General features: G+C 36.7%; 1 protein-coding gene and 1 pseudogene across 1 annotated transcript in view; both read right to left on the bottom strand.

The window, feature by feature from the left end:
• Gorasp2 (golgi reassembly stacking protein 2) overlaps positions 1-18,851 on the bottom strand; it is a 32,811-nt gene that overhangs the window by 1,822 nt on the left and 12,138 nt on the right. Inside the window, exons 2-9 of the mRNA XM_046447162.2 lie at positions 15,703-15,783; positions 14,113-14,316; positions 13,429-13,515; positions 10,373-10,503; positions 9,351-9,483; positions 7,720-7,843; positions 2,254-2,340; positions 876-1,004 (exon numbers count right to left, since the gene is read on the bottom strand). Of these exons, the coding sequence (XP_046303118.1) occupies positions 876-1,004; positions 2,254-2,340; positions 7,720-7,843; positions 9,351-9,483; positions 10,373-10,503; positions 13,429-13,515; positions 14,113-14,316; positions 15,703-15,783 (976 nt within the window). The remainder of the gene's footprint in view (positions 1-875; positions 1,005-2,253; positions 2,341-7,719; positions 7,844-9,350; positions 9,484-10,372; positions 10,504-13,428; positions 13,516-14,112; positions 14,317-15,702; positions 15,784-18,851) is intronic.
• Positions 4,408-5,083, bottom strand: LOC131424267 (large ribosomal subunit protein uL23-like; annotated as a pseudogene).

The raw sequence follows: 18,851 nt of genomic DNA, 5'->3' as shown, positions 1-18,851 counted from the left end.
GAAGAGCCAAGAACACAGAGAGAAAAGAAAAGCTGGAGGGGATGCTAGGACTGGAAATGGCAGTTTGGGTTTACTAGGATTTCCCTTGCACTGAAAACTAAGTGAGGTAATGAACACAAAGGTCGTGAGTGCTACAGACGGACAGTTATCATCTAGGCAGAAATGTGACAGTGACACTGAGCACAATGGTACAGTGAGTGAACTCCTTGGCATCACCGAGGGGCTGCTTGGTCGCTCTCATTTGGGGAATCTTAGCTCTCACAGCAGATTTATGAGGTGCTGCTGCTTCATTTTCACCTGTGCACAAAATCCAACCACTCTGCATATCTGCTAACTGAACTATCTGCAGCTAAAATCTCTCAGTTTTTACTATAAAACATTTGTGAATAATGGGGGATATTTATCAAACAACAAGCCCAGCTGGCTGAGCAGGTCTCATCATTTTACAGCCTAAGTTTCTGGGCTTGCACTACACAAAATAGCAGCACTCCTCTCCCGCTGGCCACTGCTGCAGAGATAAGAGAGTAACAGGGATTCATTCATCTCTACTGGGTGAACTGAACCCCCTTCACCAAACTCAGTGTGGCAGTGCCATTCCACAGCTCTTTATTTCTATGACTGGCCTTTCTGGTGCTTGAGCTGTCAGGATGCAGGGAGAGGAAAAAAGAGAGAGGCAGCAGGCAGAGGAATCACAAAGATAGTCTTCTCTTTTTAAAAAGTTTTTAAATAAAAAAGGTTAATATTTGTATTCAAAGTTAGCTGAAATTTGTTAAACCAATTTGCCTTTTCTAGAAATAAACTGAATTAAAGGACTGGCTTTCCTGAATACAGTTGTTTATTAGCAGGGTCCTAGGAGGGTAAGATGTGCAACATACCCGGATTCACGAGTTCTGGTAAGCCAACCCCTGGCAGGAGGTGTGGTGCGGGAAGGTTGAGGTTCGGGAGGCTGGGGAGGTTGGGGAGGCTGGGGAGGTTAGGGAGTCCTGCTGGCAAAGGCATCAGACCTGAACAGAATGGGGAAGAGAAGAAAAATTATATCACTTCACCTAGGTAAGAAAACAGATTCTTTTATACTGAAAAAAATGATTCACTTCAAAGTGCAAATACCAGAGGTTCACTAAATGTGTGTCACTTTTGTCCAGAATATCAACAACAAAAAATCTCACTCAACTGAACTATATTTCTATACCTAAGCCATTTAGTTGGCTATGTGGGTAAAAGTTAAAACAAATAACTTACACTCCTGAAAATCTGGAACAAGAATGACAACAATGGCCTGAGTGTCTGGGAGATAGCCTGATTCACTCAGTCACTACAGTAGTAAATGGAACTGATTTTTTCTTTGATTGTTGAGCTCACAGTCTCTCTGGTTTTCTTTTTCATTCTGAGATAATTTCAGACTTATAGTTACAAAAGTAGTAACAATAATTCCCACACATACCTATCACCCCAACTCCCCAAGTTAATCTTGCACACAGTTGCTTCATCACTGTGTGTGTGAGAACTTGGTTCCTGTCTTAACAGTACAAGGACAGCCAGGTTTTTGTGTCCCAATCTGTAATTCCAGTAACTTGGGAGGCTGAGACATGAGGATCTCAAATTTAAGGCCAGCCTTAGCAACTTAGTGAGACCCTGTCTCAAAATAAAACAAAAAGGGATAGGGATGGGGCTTTGTGGTAGAGCGCTTGCCAGCGTATGTGAGGACTTGTGTTCTGGGACCAAAAAAAAAAAAAGTACAACAACATTAACTGTATAATTAAAGGCCCTTCACAATAAAAGTATACTTATAGTCACTGAAATAACATTCTATTGTTTCTGGACTTGCTCTCCATTGGCAATACTAAGAGAAAAACACAAAAATTTATAATGTTAGAGCTACTGAAGACCCAAACAAAGAACATCTCTTCCAGGATATTCATATCAACAACTATCACAAAGTGCTAGCTGCACTGTGGGACTGGGGGGTGGGTGGTAGTCGGCTGGGGTTAAGGAGCCCTGGGATAGACAGGGCTAAGAGAGAGGGGCCACTTTCTCTCCTTTATCACAAAGTTACTGCAGAGAGAAAATGATGATTAAAAGGCATAAGCAAGGCTGGGGATGGAGCACAGTCTTAGCCTATCTAGTATGTGTGAGGCCCTGGGTTCAATCCCCAGTACTGGGGGGAAAAAAGGCATAAGCAGTCATCACACAGGTGCAGGTTGTTTTCAGATGCAAATATTATCATCACATATGTCTCTAGGCCCTCTTGCTTACCTGGTAATGTAGTAGCTGGGTTCATTGGTGGCATAGAAGCAAGGGATTGGTTTACTTGTGGTGACAACAACGGTACTGTTGGCACACCTAAAATAAAAGCACAATTTAAAAAAATTCCTAACAAATTCCTCTGACAAAAGAATAAACAGACTACAATAGAACCCCCCACGGTCAGGTCTTCTTCAGTCCCAATTTCTGGCTGTACCCCTAGATGCACACCACCCTTCAGAGCTGATCCACCTACTCTGCCCATGGCCTTTGCAGAGACCTTAACCAAGGTTAAGAGGGCAGAGGGCTATATAACCTGCCTCCAGCAAATTCTGGACAAGATGTGTGCATGGAACCTCTATAGGGCAGGGTTAGCAAACTGTCTTAGAAATTTGGAAATGGGATCAAGAATTCTAGCCAATTTCTACTGGTCTCCTGAACTAGAAGGCCCTGTAAACCTGGGGTTGCTGGGGCCCTGTGCCCTGAGAAGCAGTGAATGCTCATCCATGAAAGAGGACTAATGACACAGAAACCCAAGAGAGACAAAAGAACACATGGACTTCTAGAGGTGGAGAAAATGACTTGTTCCTAAATCTCCACTTCTTTTGACCTTAAGTTCCATGACACACTCCTCTGCAGTCTAACATGTCCCCTATGTGTACTGATGGTGGCTCGAGGTTATATTCTCCATGTACAAGTGACCCTCAAGGCACAGCTAATAAAGATTTGTCCATTGCTGTTTATCACCTACTCAAGTAGGAGAATTTTTTTATGTTAAAGCAATGGTAATGCAAATTGTACATCATTAATTTGAAATTCCCAAATCTGAGATGCTCCCAAATCTGAAAATTTCTGAAAGTCAACATGATGCCACAGGTAGGAAATTCCACACCTGACCTCATGTGATGAGTGCAAGTCAAATGCAGACGCACTAAAAATACTATAAAATTATCTTCAGAGTATGTGTATAAGGTATATATGAAACAAATGAATTTTGTGTTTAGATTTGGGTTTCATCCCTCAGATATTTCATTATGCTTATGCAACTAAGCACTTCTGGTCCCAACCATTTCTCACAAGGATGCTCAACACAGACTCTCAGACTCCAGATCTTGTTTTACAAGATCTGCTTAAATATAGTAGCAGGAATGAATTATGCTTGAAAGTAAGAATTGACCATATTTAAACCATCTTTCATTTATTAATTTATCTATATTCTGCAGAAATTGGTGGCATGCAAATGGCAAAAAGAAAAAGGCCTAGCTGAAGCACTAGCCACAGCTCCACTGGACTCCAGTCTACTTAATTTTACTCACATATTGGAACGTTCTCTATTCTGTACCAAATTATTAGATACTGTGTGCTCTGCTAAGTGGTTCATTACAGAAACAGTGCTATTTTATATTTCTGTCTAAATATTATTTTAAAGAAAACGAAAACCACCTGGATTTGCTTGCAACTTCCTTCTATTTCCTAATAACATCTTTTTCATAAATTTCTTTTCATTTTTAAAGGGTAGATACATTGCCTCAAAAATAACAGACTGAATCTAAGCCAGGAATTCTTACCCTAGGGCTTTTGAATGGGCTTCACAGAGTGTGTAAAGCCCCTAAAACTGCACACACTTTTTGGGAAGAGAGATCTTTGTTTTCATCAGATTCTCAAAGGGATTGGATGGATGGTTGGTGTGTTCATTCATACAAGTTTTAGGGGGCACCGACAGTATGCTAGCCATTGTTTTAGGTACTGGGGCACTTTACAGCATAAAGAAACTGAAATCACAACTTTCAGAAAATTTACATTCTAATCAGAACAGGAAAAGGAAAGGAGGCAGATAGCAAACAAGTAAAATCTACAATATGAAAAATGGCGATAAGTACTCTGAAGAAAAATCAAGCAAGGAAGGGGGACAGGAAGTGTGAAGGGAGCAGGTATCAAACAGTCACATTGACTAATGCCATGTCAAAATACCTTCTTTTCCTTTCTTTCTTTCGGTTGTCCCAACCAACTCCTCTCCCATTTTCTCTCTCAAGGGAGCGAGTGGGAGAGGAGAAGGAACTCAAAATACCTTCACTTTCTAGAAATTTCATAATCTAAAAACTTTCAAATCCTCAAAAAAATATTTTTAAATACTTTTTTATGTTGAAATATATATATATATATATATATTTAGAATTAGGCAGCTGGACTCTGTTTAGATGATCCCAATTTTGTTGGCAATGTCTAAAGCATCATAATCAGGAGCCAGTTGAATGTATGCCTTTTTCTCTCCATTAGGCCCTATCAGGGTGTTAACCTTGGCCACATCAATGTCATAGAGCTTCTTTACAGCTTGTTTGATCTGGTGTTTGTTGGCCTTGACATCCACAATGAACACAAGTGTGTTGTTGTCTTCAATCTTCTTCATGGCTGACTCGGTGGTCAGAGGGAATTTGATGTTGGCATAGTGGTCAAGATTATTTCTCCTGGGGGCTCTCTTCCAAGGATATTTGGGCTGCCTCTGGATCCCCAACGTCTTGGGTTGCCAGAAGGTAGGTGACGTGTGGATCTTCTTCTTTTTGTGGCTGTGCACACCCTTCAATACTGCCTTCTTGGCCTTCAAAGCTTTTGCTTTGGCTTAGCTTTGGGAGGGGCAGGAGCTTCCTTCTTAGTTTTCTGCGCCATCTTGGTGAAAAGGGTCTAGAAGGCCCTAAAAATACGCTTTTATAGGGGCTGGGGTTGTGGCTCAGTGGTAGAGCGCTCGTCTAGCACGTGAGAGGCCCTGGGTTCGATCCTCAGTACCACATAAAAATAAATAAACAAAAATAAAGGTATTGTGTCCAACTACAACTTAAAAAAAAAATGTATATATATATATATATATATATATATATATATATATATATATATCACCTTTATATCTCCATAGTTACTTTTGGGCTATTTTACAAGCAATATAATTAAGAGTGATGATGGAAAAATAAATGTCTAACAAAAACTTCTCACATGTCATGATGCCAGAACATTTTAGTCTTTTTAAATTGATTTACTCAAAAAATAAATTGCCAATTTCTTTCAGTCTCTTGTGAACAATTATTCTTTCACTTATGTTTCTGTCTTTAATATTTAAGAAGCCATTCCTCTTCAGTGTTAAAAGCCAGGGATCTCAGTGCATGTGCATATAAGCGTATATAAGTATAAGTACAATTATAATTTAACGAGGGAAGATTTTAAATGTCAGAGAAAAATTTCAAAAGAGATATCAGTTCTTTCCTAAATCAGAAGAGTGGTCATATAGCATCTGGAACACTCTAGAACAGGAAAGAGATATTCAGCCACAGAATGGTCTGCTACCTTAAAAAGTACCTCAACCTACCTTTAGCTTCTAGTTCAGCATGAACTAGAAGGCCTTCTGATAGGATATTTAAAAAAATATTATATCATGAAAAGGAGTCACTCACTTTGTTTGAATGAAATAAACTCTAGGATCACTTATGACTGTGTCTATGATTAGATATTGATGACATTAATATTTAATGTCATCTAGGAAATGTTCTAAAATTGGGCTGTGGTAATGACTGCACAACTCTATAAATATGCTAAAAATCACTGAGCTGTACACTTATGTTAGTTTATTTCATGGTCTACAAATTATGTCTCAGTAAAGTTGAAAAAGAACTAGAAGAGAAGGGGTGGGAAGTATGTTGACATATTGATAACTAGTGAAGCTGAGTAATGGGGTTCATTATATTACTCCATCACTTTTGTGTAGTTTGAAAATTAAAAAACTTTTTTTTTCTTTCTTTTTTTTTTTTTTGGTGGGGAGAGTATAGAGGATTAAGCCCAGGGTACTAAATAGCTGAGCTACATTTTTATTTTTTATTCTGAGACAGGGTCTCACTAACTTAGTGCGGCTGGCTTTGAATTTGCAATCCTCCTGCCTCAGCCTCCTGAAGCACTGGGATTATAGGTTTGTACTACCATACCCAGCTAAGTTTGCACACATTAAATTTCATCTGGAAAAAACTATCTTTGGAAAATAAAGATTCTGAAAAGTGCTGGGGTTTGAACTGAGGGGACCAAATCCAGATACCACACTGTTCACCTTATTACTGCTTCTTGGTGGGCTGTTTGAAATCCATTCTGGAACAGGGTGGGATATAAGCAAATTCTGAATACAAATATTTAAAAGAGCTCAAGAACAAAATTATGAATAATATTTTTACTACACTGGAAATATTTCATCATGTGTAATGTCAGTATTTCATTCATTTACTCAACTTTTATTGAGTACATGAAATAACTCTTGGTATTATAAAGAATGAAAACTAGAAAACAGGAGATCAGAAAAAGAAAAAATTAAAATCTACCAATATTAGTGAGAACTGTATCAACACTTAGTAATTTCATTCCCAGGTATCTAACCAACAGAAAACAAAACATCTGTCAATGTAAAAACTAGTACACAAATGCTTACAACAGTGTTATTCATAAAAGCCAAAATGTAGAACCATCCTAAATATCCCTCAATTGATAAGTTAATAAAGAAAAGATGGTGCAAGTCATACAATGAAACATTATTTAGCAATAAAAATGAAACATAAATACAAGAAATTACACTTATGAGTTCTGAAAACATTATGCTACGTGAAAGAAACCAGTCACAAAAGACCATGCATATTATAGGAAATATCCAGATTAGGCAAATCCATAGAGACAGACAGTAGACTCCAGGGTTTGGGAAACCTAGGCAGTGACTGGGGTTGGGTACAGGGTTTCTTTTGTGGCAATGAACTATTCTAAAATTAACTGAGGTGTTGGTTGTATAACTATGCAAACATACTAAAAACCACTGACTAGTGTATTTTAAATGAATTAACTATATGGTATGAGAATTCTATCTTGATAAAGCAGTTAAAACAATAACAAAACCCCCTAAAACTAAAAGACACTATATCAGAAAGAATAAGGAATAAAAGAGGGAACAGGCATATATCCCCTGAGCAAGACTGAATCCCTTGGAAGAAACAGTATCCTGCTCACTTTTGTACCCCTATGCCTACAACCTAGGAAACAGGCCAACACCCTGAATAAATAAAACAATCAGACAGAACTGAAAGGCAGAGTCCTGTTTGCAGGTTGAAAATCTAAACAAGCCTAGGGTCTCAACTACACAGAGAAGAAATTGAAGTGCTGAACCTGTGTGTGGGAAGTGTGGTGAGTTACTATGTTTACATAGACAGGACCACATTTACAGTTTTCAAGGCATTTTGGTATTAATTCTTAAAATTTTATGTACAAATATGTGTAAGACAAAGTAGACTAATGGGGTGGGGGTGTAGCTTAGTGGCAGAGCACTTGCCTAGCATGTGTGAGGCACTGAGTTCCATCCTTAGTTAGCACCGCATAAAAAAACTAAAGAAATAAAGGCAAGCTGTCCATCTACAACTATTAAAAAAAAAAAAAAAAAAAGTAGACTGAAGTAGTCTTTCTGCACACCTGTACTGAGGACGTTGCTGACAGCTGGTGGAGCTGAGCTAATAGAAAGTCCAGACAGACCCTGTTCAATTCCTGTAGTTCCTGGTGGTGACAAAGATGGGGGATTGACTGAAGACAGCTGGACCTTCCAAAAAAGGAAAAAAGGAAAATCACTTAAGTTAGTTTAAAAGAATACGTAAGCACTGCCTCTCACCTGCCCTACAGATGAACACTTGGATCACATACTAGCTGTCCAAAATTTTACCTGGCACTTCTGCATTAGACACTGCTTACTAATTTTGACTATGCTTATGCTCCATCCTGTCACTTCCCTTCTCTGAATGCATGGCTTCTAGCCCCAGTTACATATATTGGCCTAGCTATACCTACACGAGGAGAGATTTTCCTCTTTCCCTTCTTAGACACCTGGAAATCATTTTATTCAATTCTTAAACATACGCTAATTATTCCTCTGTGAATTCTCAAGTTTTTAAAAAATATTTTCACAGCTCATGGAAGAAATCAGCAAGAAGTCTTAACAGATTTCTTAAGTTTCTCAAGATTTCTAACTCCCTGAATACTTTTAATCTTTTCTCATCAATGAATAAAAATGGCCCTGGATCTCTACCTGTTGTGGGAGGCTATAGTCCATATGAACACCACAGATGGGCAGTGTTACTTCCAATTACTCCAACTTCTGCCAGTTCTGGTGCCCCTCACCGCATTCCAACAGCTTGTATTCTGACCCTTTCCCCAGCTGTCATTTTACCACTTGGTCTACTAAGACCAACTTTAGAGGTTCACCTGTGACCAAAAGCACTGATTGGGGGCGGGAGAGATGGCGAAGAGCTGGGATATGTAACTACGCTGGCTCTGGCCTTGAGCCAATGCTGGGAGTCTGGTGAGAAGGGATGAAGATTCTTGGTGGCTTCACTTTGTCTAGAACAGGGGATGGCTGATTTGTACCACAAAATGACAGTGGCAGCAGCCTGGTCTTTACATTTTCTTTCTGGGTGTCTGGTTATTCCTTAGTTATACATGCTGTGATGCCTACCTAAGAAACAATTAAAAATCCTATATACCTGCTCAAATACCTAGCTCTCTTTGCATATCAATCAAGTTTCCTTAAATAGTATACATCAGTGAGACTCCCTGATCCCCCACCACTCACTTGTTGTGCCCTGTAATTCAAGTTTCTGAAATGGCCTTCCCTCAGGACATCCTTCTGCTCCTCTCACCTGCCTTCTCTGCAGCACCTTCCTGGCTGACCACACCCGTGTACTTGAAGCTTTCTTCTCCCTCTGGCTTCCTCCTAAGCATCCTTTGATTGATTCCCTTTCTCAATCCATTCAGATTTTCAAAATCTTAACCTTAGTTCTCTAACCCAGGCAGGCCCAATCCCTCAACAATCATCAATATCCACTAGGTTGAATTATCTGCTCTTTGTTGATGATTCCCAAATCTGTATCTCTAGTTCTGTTCTCTTTCCTAATCTTCATTAGGATACCTTCCATGAACCTCAAGTTCAACATGATTATCAATACTTCCTTTATCTGTCCTTATTTCAACTTTTGCTACCAACATATGCACTGACACATTGATTTGTTTTAGTGGAAATGTCTTGAGCTATTCAGGCAGTAATATCATCTTACCTCTGTAAACCCATCTTTAAGAGGAGTAATAGGTGTACCAGTCATTTGTCCTGGAAGAGAAATTTTCTTTCCTTCTTCAAATGGGCGTGTAGGTATTCGATGCAAATAACCATAACCAATGCCACATCCTAGGCTATAAAAACATTTTTTCTTAAGGTCACTGCTCTCAATCACAGTTTACATTTTTTTTTTGAGGTTTTGAAATGTAAATCACACAGACATATTTCCATCCTTGTAAATAAGGTCGTCTTGCTGTCCACCCTCTATGAAACAGCACACCTCTCTCCACCACAGACACTACCTGTGTCTGTGCACCCTGATATTTTCCCCCCAAGCATTTATAGCCATTGTACGCCATGACTACCAATTTGTTTATTGTATTTCTCCTTCAATAAAATGTTAAAACCCGTTAGGGCAGAGACCTTGTTTGTTTACTGCCTTGACAGTTCCTGCACATGTAGACAATTATTTGCTGCATGGTGACAGTCAACCAATATGTTAAACACATCAGGGATGGGGCTGTGGCTAGAGCGCTTGCCTAGCATGTGTGAGGCACTGGGTTCGATCCTCAGCAACACATAAAAAAATAAAAGAAATAAAATAAAGGCATGTGTCCATCTACAACAACAACAACAACAAAAACAGGTATGGTGACGCATGCCTATAATCTTGGTTACTCAGGAAGATCACAGGTTCAAGACTAGCTGGGCAACGTGATGAGACACACCCTCTGCCAAAGAAAGGGCTGAGGGTAAAGCTCAGTGGTAGAGTGCTTGCCTAACATGAGAATCCCTGGTTTCAAATTCCAGTACTGTACAAAAGAAATAAAAGCAAAAATAAATAAATTAATTAATTAATTAAAAAAAAAAGAATTATTGGTTTCAATACTCTAGGTCAATTCTTTTTTTGAGGAGTCTTAGTATAAATTAATACCTTATTTCAAAACAAATGTAATCAATGCTTACAATACATCTGAATGAAAAGGTTAAACAGTCAAAACTCAGCCTAAAAAATGATCTTACCTGCCTTCTCCACCCCATGCAGAATTTGGTGTAATAATCACTTCTCGACAATTATCAGTATCTGTGTTGTACACATAAAGCTTCAGTGGTTTTGCTTCATGTGTTTCAATAAGGCTGAATAGATCTTCAGACTGCAAAACCGTCATCGGAGAAAAAAGTTTTTAAATATAATAATATTTCAAATCAGTTGCTTTCAAACCTGGCTATGATCAAAATCATCTGGGAAACATTCTTAAAAAAAAAAAAAAAAATCAGATTCTGGGCTCTGCCCCACACACTGAAATCATTTTTTGATATGCCAAGAAAGATTTCATTCAATGTACAATGCAATATATTATCTCAAGAAAGGCCTACTACATTTCTGTACATCAGTAACAAATCTTCAGAAAGAGAAACTGGGAAAACCACCCCATTTACAATAGCTTAAAAATAAAAAGATTTAGGAATAAACTTAACAAAAGAGGTAAAGACCTCTACAACGAAAACTACAGCACACTAAAGAAAAAAATTGAAGAAGACCTTAGAAGATGGAAAGATCTATCTTGTTCTTTGATAGGCAGCATTAATACTGTCAAAATGACCATACTACCAAAAGCATTATACAGATTCAATGCAATCCCAATCAAAATCCCAATGACATTCCTCATAGAAATAGAAAAAGTAATCATGAAATTTATCTGGAAAAATAAGAGACCTAGAATAGCCAAAGCAATCCTTAGCAAGAAGAGTGAAGCTGGTGGCATTACTATTCCAGACCTTAAACTACACTACAGAGAAACAGTTATAAAAACAGCATGGTATTGACACCAAAATAGACCTGTAGACCAATGGTACAGAAGAATAGAGAACACAGAGACTAACTCATATAACTACAGTTATCTTATATTAGACAAAGGCACCAAAAACATATATTGGAGAAAAGATAGCCTCTTAAACAAATGGTGCTGAGAAAACTAGAAATCCACATGTAACAAAAGGAAATTAAACCTCTATCTCTCACCATGCACAAAACTCAACTCAAAGTGGATCCAGGACTAGGAATTAAACCAGAAACCTTGCACCTAATAGAAGAAAAAGTAGGCCCAAATCTCCATCATGTGGGATTAGGCCTCAACTTCCTTAATAAGACTCCTATACTGCAAGAATTAAAACCAAAAATCAATAAATGGGATGGATTCAAACTAAAAAGCTTCTTCTCAGCAAAAGAAACAATCAGTGAGGTGAATAGAAAGCCTGCAGAATGGGAGCAAATTTATACCACAAGCACATCAGATAGATAGAACACTAATCTCTAGGATATAGAAAGCACTCAAAAACCTTAAACCAAAAACAAACAAACAAACAAAAAAACCCATAAACAACCCAATCAAATGGGCCAAGGAACTGAACAGACCCTTCTCAGAAGAGGATATAAATCAATCAACAAACATACGAAAAAATGTTCAACATCTCTAGCAATTAGAGAAATGCAAATCAATCTCACTCCATTCAGAATGGCAGCTATCAAGCATACAAACAACAATAAGTGTTGGTGAGGATGTGGGGAAAAAGGCACACTCATACATTGCTGGTGGGACTAGTGTAGCCAATCTGGAAAGCAGTATGGAGATTCCTTGGAAAACTTGGAATGGAACCACCATTTGACCCAGCTATCACACTCCTCGGTTTACACCCAAAGGACATAAAAACAGCATACTATAGGGACATAGCCATTATCAATGTTTATGGCAGTATAATTCACATTAGCTAAATTGTGAAACCAACTCAGATGCCCTTCAGTAGATGAATGGATAGATAAACTTTGGTGTATACACACACACACACACACACACACACATATACAGCATTAAATGAAACTAAATCATGGCATTTGCAGTAAATGGATGGAGTTGGAGAAAATAATACTAAGTGAAGTAAGCCATCCCAAAAAACCAAAAGCTGAATGTTTTCTCTAATATGAGGATGCTGACTCATAATGGCAATGGAGTAGAGCGTGGGAAGAATGGAGGAACTTTAGATAGGGCAAAGGTGAGGGAGGGGAAGGGAGGGGGCAAGGGGGTAGGAATGATGGTGGAATGAGTTAGACATCATTACCCTAAGTACATGCATGAAGACACGAATGGTGTGAAAATACATTGTGTATAACCAGTGACTTGAAAAATTATGCTCTAAATGTGTAATATGAAATGAATTGCATTCTGCCATCATGTATAACAAATTAGAATAAATAAATAATTTACTAAAAAAAAGGCCTACTAAGTGTAAGGCTTGAGTCCAGTCCATAAGACCTAGTCAGCATTCTTATTCAAACCCCTGTATCCTCAAGTTCTACATATTCTCCTTTTACTCTCCATTATTAAAACCTGATAGCTAGCTGGGTGCAGTGGTGCATGCCTGTAAGCCCAGAGGCTTCAGAGGCTTAGGCAGGAGAACTGCAAGTTTAAGGTCAGCCTGGGAAACTTAGTGAGACCCTGTATCAAAATAAAAAATAAAAATGCTGGGGATGTAACTCAGTGGTAAAGGGCCCCTAGGTTTAACCCTCAGAACAAAAACAAGCAAGCAAACAAAACAACAAACAAATAAAAACCCTGGTTATTCTGGCACCTTATTTTTTCTCATCTTGAATTGGTAATATATACTTATGCCAGCTAATGGATTTAGAAAAGGACCTGACTAATACACCTGAGCCAATTCTGTAATCTTGAAAAGCAAAAAGGAGATGACGTAGCACTTCAAGGGGGGGATAAAAAACAAAAGGGGAAGAAAAAATGAAATTGATGACTAAAATGAGGATTTGATTTAGTTTTAAGGCACATAAGAAATTTTGTACATCATATACATAAAATCTGTGCAACTGCCACAAGTATGTGTTTTTCCTCATAGCTATACCTAACAAGATACCTCCCAGATGTTCCATCGAACACTGAAGCATAAGCTATCTTGATCAGCAAAGAACAAAATTTTAAATCTAAATGGAAAGCATGCAAACATTCTTCTGAGTCCACACACAATGAGAAAGTACTAGAAGATAATTCATTAACGAACACATTAATTACCTCATTCATGACCATATCTGCTCCAATGATATAATCGCTGTGTGGTCTAAGACCTGCCAGTGCTGCAGGAGAATTTGATTCTACTTCCTAGGATGACACAAAAACACACCCTAAAATTAATACATATAAAGTAATGCTCCAAGTTTTATAGCCACTATTTTTAATTATAGTTAAGAACCCTAGAAATCTATCTATCTTATTGGAAATAATGTTAGAAGTCAGAAACTAGAATTTAAAACTTTTCAAGACTAAAAATTATGTAATATTTTTCAAATATTTAAAATATTTCTGTAGCTTTCTGCTTAACACACCTTATTCTAACAGATACATCATTAGAAAGCATTCTTAGGTTTCGATATTTGCATCTCCTCACATTTTTTAAAAAAATCAATCTATATTTAAGGGCTGGGATTGTGGCTCAGTGGTAGAGCACTTGCCTCGAACATGTAAGGCCCTCAGCACCACATAAATAAATAGATAGATAGATAGATAGATAGATAGATAGAAATGAAAATATTGTGTCCATTTACAACTAAAAAAATATTTAAAAAGAAATCAATCTATATTTAAAAAGCAATAAGCGATGATTTATTATGATCTCCCCAAACTGGAGATAATCACTGTTACAAACACCTTTCCACACTGCTTGTTCCACTGCAGGTAATAGTTCATGGTCGTACCTACCAATACATGCCAGACATTTTCGTTTGCTCCGTCAAAGCTGCAGAATCGAATGCTCACTCCCAATAAGCCCTGGCCACCCCACAAGTTGCTTGGTGTGACTGAGGTCTCTCTCAGCTCCAGAGTTTTGCTGCTGTAGATGAGCATCTTGACAGGCTTTTCAACATTTGCTTTCAGTAGATCCTTCAGAGTGTCATTGTCTTTATTCTGTGAACACACAGAAATCACATTTTTTAAGAAATGTAACTATTCTTAGTGTAAGTATCCTATAGCTCTCAAAGAATAATATCAAATCTATATAAATATAACATTCATCAGGCAAAAGTTTCATTAACATTCAAATATTCCTTTATATACAAAATGTCAAGAAGTTAAGAACAACTCTTATGTTAGTACTGTCTTTAAACTGACCTTTTGTTTTTTTTACTGATCTATTTGTTTTTTGTTTTTTATTGATGTTATTTTTTAAATACATGACAGTGGAGTGCATTACAATTTTTATTACACATATATAGCACATTTTTTAATGTCTGTTAGTATATAAAGTATGTTGACACCAATTCATGTCTTCATACATGTACTTTGGATAATGATGTCTATAACATTCCACCATCATTGCTAACCTCCTGTCCCCGCCCCCCAACTTCCCTTCCCACCCCCTCTGCCCTATCTAGAGTTTGTCTATTCTTCCCATGCTCCCGCTCCCTACCCATTATGGGTCATAAACTAACCTTTTTTTCTAATAGTTGAGTATGGATTATAGAATTTTCATCTCAACATTATTTAGAGTGATCAAGGGCTTCAGTGATTAAAAACAAAATATACTATAATCAGATTACTAACACAATTGCAATGACTTTGATATCACAATCTAAAATATCTACTGTGGTTAAAGTTTAATTTTGAACTTTGCCTCTAAATATATACTTTATTATTTATTAGGAGCCGGAAGGAAAAGAAAATGGAAAAAGAATATTAAATATTTTATTAGATAAATGAATAAAGGCCATTATGTCAGAGTGTTGGTAAGTAATGAACAAAACCTTAAGTCTGTTAGGAACAAATAAACTAATCAAGTATCTATTGTCATAAGATTCCTTTGCTGATAGGACATGATTTCCTTCCTATAGGGCTTTATTATGGGTAAAATGAAAGGATTTATAAAAACTAGTTTTTAATTCTGTACTTTTCGAGAACATCTTTTGGTTCTAATAAAATTATGTGTATGTCATGAATTTAGCCCCAAGAAAACCGACAAGTGACATTTTACTAATCCATTTGCCAAAACGTACAAAAGTCTACCATCTTTAAAAATAATCCTTTATATCTTAATTATTTCTTTCTGCTTATAAAAATCAAATATTTAACATATAAAGTAAAAGACTGCAGTGATTGTACACTGGGGTGTGAGGCACTGTAAAGTATAGATTTGACATTTTAAAGTTTACCAACCTGTGATTATTTCTAAAAATTAGCATCATACTCTAAATAATCTAAGTAATTAATAAACATCCATCCCAGATAATATGAAAAATTCCATTTCCAAAAGATCACAAAGTACTATAGACAAAACTAACAAAAAGCCAAACTTACTAATCTTGAACCATTAATAGAAACAATAAAGTCAAAGAAAGGCTCCAGTCCAGCTCTATGTCCTGGGGAATTTTCTTGTACCTATAAAAACAAAATATTAAAAATGTAAAGCTTAATTTAAAATTGTAAGCTAAATTTCCATAGCTATCCTTTTTCAGTAAAAATAGATTAATTTCATTAACAATGAAATACAGACACATGCTAATTCTTGCATTTCTCTTCATCTCTCCCAGAGAATGCCTTTCAGCTCTTTAAATTCTACTCACTTTTTAAGTTTATCTCCTATATGAGGTTGTCCCTTTACGGCTCTATTTCCACATTACTTTCTCCTTTTTAGAGAGGAAGATGCCACTCCTCCAGCAATTAGTAAACAGTTAATCATTACAACTGAGCAAAAAATTCAAGCATTATTCCTTAACTGTCAAGGGACTGTCAAGATAGTCATCTGCTGAGAAAAAGGTGAGAAGAGAAACACAGCCCTCTAATCGAGGACCAAAGAGGCTAGCGTTATAATGGAGATATAGGAATCTAAGGAGAAGGTCTGAAATGGATTAAAATTGATTATCCAGTCTCTAAATTTCCAGTAATATTAGTAGCTAGTAACAGAAATATGACCAATATAATCAAAATGTGAATACAATCAACTTTATATTTCCTTTACTAAAATAATTTTCACAATTGTCTAAAGGATTTTTACTTTGCTACCTGTTATTAAGTACTGCCAAAACTATCATACAAAAGCAAAAAGTCTGCACCAATATTTTTGATTTTCTATAACAATCCACACAGTTATAATAGTCAATTCTAAAGCTACGCAAATAAAAGATACACATTAATCTATACATAAAACTGTAGCTATTTACACAGTAACAAATCATTTTAATGCTTTAAAAATGGAACTCAGATTGTTCCCAGATACATTCCTCTAATGCCAATGTCAATCAGAATTGTTCATTACTTCTTGAATTAGTGTTACCTTCTATCTATTTACTTTTTTTTTTATTTTTTTATTTTTTTATTGGTTGTTCAAAACATTACACAGCTCATGACATATCATCTTCCATACATTTGATTCAAGTGGGTTATGAACTCCCATTTTTTACCCCAAATACAAGGTGCAGAATCACATCGGTTACACATCCACATTTTTACATAATACCATATTAGTGACTGTTGTATTCTGCTACCTTTCCTATCCCCTACTATCCCCCCTCCCCTTCCCTCTCATCTTCCCTCTCTACCCCATCTGCTGTTGTTTAATTCTCTCCCTTGTTTTTTTTTTCCCCTTTCCCCTCACAAACTCTTATATGTAATTTTGTGTAACAATGAGGATCTCCTTCCATTTCCATAGTTTCCCTTCTCTCTCCCTTTCTCTCCCCCCACTCGACTCTGTTTAATGTTAATCTTTTCCTCATGCTCTTCTTCCCTGTTCTGATCTTAGTTGCTCTCTTTATATCAAAGAAGACATTTGGCATTTGTTTTTTAAGGATTGGCTAGCTTCACTTAGCATAATCTGCTCTAATGCCATCCATTTCCCTGCAAAATCCATGATTTTGTCATTTTTTAGTGCTGCGTAATACTCCATTGTGTATAAATGCCACAGTTTTTTAATCCATTCATCTATTGAAGGGCATCTGGGTTGATTCCAAAGTCTAGCTATTGTGAATTGTGCTGTCATGATCATTGATGTGGCCTATCTATTTACTTTAAGCCAAATCATATTATCACTGTCCGAAGGAAGAAAAACTAGATTCTCTTTTCTTTTTTTCTTTTTTTTTTTTTTTTTGGCCACAGTAAACAGAAAGATGGTTCAATATTTACTAAAACTTTTTGATCTTGCATTATGTACATTTCCTGCAAATTTAGAACTAAAACCTTTTCATAATGAAGTTAAATATTAAAGGAGTTCATTATTTAAAGGTATTAGCTCTAATAAAAAAATCAGTATATACTGTTTTCCTTTTCTTATACTCAGTTATTTCCTATTCTATGTATTATCAAACAAAATATCTAGAACCCAAGGAACAGAAAGAATTCCCCCCACCCCAATGACAACTCTGAAAGGGAAAGTGGTGGCTGCCTGGATCTATAAGTCACTACCACCCGGGAGTCACCTCTACCAGGCATGAAATGATTGGCCATTAAGTGGCCATAGTTAGAAGAGAAACTCCTCAGGTATGAAAAGGGGATTGATGGTACAGATACCTAGAGTCCTAGGAGTTTCATTTAATAGGGTCCATGTCTAGTCATCTGGTTATCTAATTATCTAATCTAATGTTTCCAAATGACCATTAATAGAATTTTATCTAGAAGGCAACTAGTTCATCATCAGTTTTGGACTTCACTGAGTTTGCCAACTTTATCTTTTTGTTAAAAAGACTAACGACAACACTTTTGTAATGTCATCACTGACTCAGAAAGTTGACCCTACACAATGATTCTTATCATGCCACCTTCTGAGTATAAAGTTTAAACTACTTCTCTGAAATGGAAAGTTTTCAGGATCAGGTGTACCTCTGATAACTCAAAAAGGATCCAACAGTTAAGTGTGAATTTTAAAACAAATAAAATTTAAAAAATTCTTCCCCAAACTCCATTTTTCCATTTCATTTGCTACAAATATTGATTTCCTGTTTCTAATGGGCCTTGAAATTAATTTCTTCCCCAAATTTATTTATATCATTTATAAATAAGTAGGTATCTTAATTAGTGCTAGGAAACCAGCAGGGGGAGCCCTAGAAAATGCTCTTTGACTCTACATTTGAAGGAAATTTCCTATATTTCACAGCATGGATAAATACAGCAACTAAACATCTGCACAGGCAAACTTCTCTTGCAATATTATCCACTGATAAGAATCTCTTAGGCACCTCATCTCCCCAGCATTGGATTACTAATTCAATACCTTCTGTCTCCTATAAGATTTCTTGATAGTTAAAATTTATCTTCTGCTTTCTTCAGTTCATTTTAATTAAGTGGTTTACAAATATATTTGGCTCCATAGGTCATTTAACACTTACTATTGAGCTAAACACCATAGCAATTTAAGATGAGCAGACTCAATGTAAAAATTTAATAACTAAGAGTTAAAAAAAAATCTGTACAGTGCAAACATAAAAGTTCAGAGCATACCGATTTGGTTTCAAGCT

Source organism: Marmota monax, unplaced genomic scaffold (assembly GCF_021218885.2).
Source record: "Marmota monax isolate L192 unplaced genomic scaffold, Marmota_monax_Labrador192_F-V1.1 WCK01_AAM20220418_F8-fsc00007, whole genome shotgun sequence".
NCBI lineage: Eukaryota > Metazoa > Chordata > Mammalia > Rodentia > Sciuridae > Marmota > Marmota monax.
The sequence above is the reverse complement of the archived record's forward strand: the minus strand, read 5'-3'. Positions and strand labels throughout refer to the sequence as shown.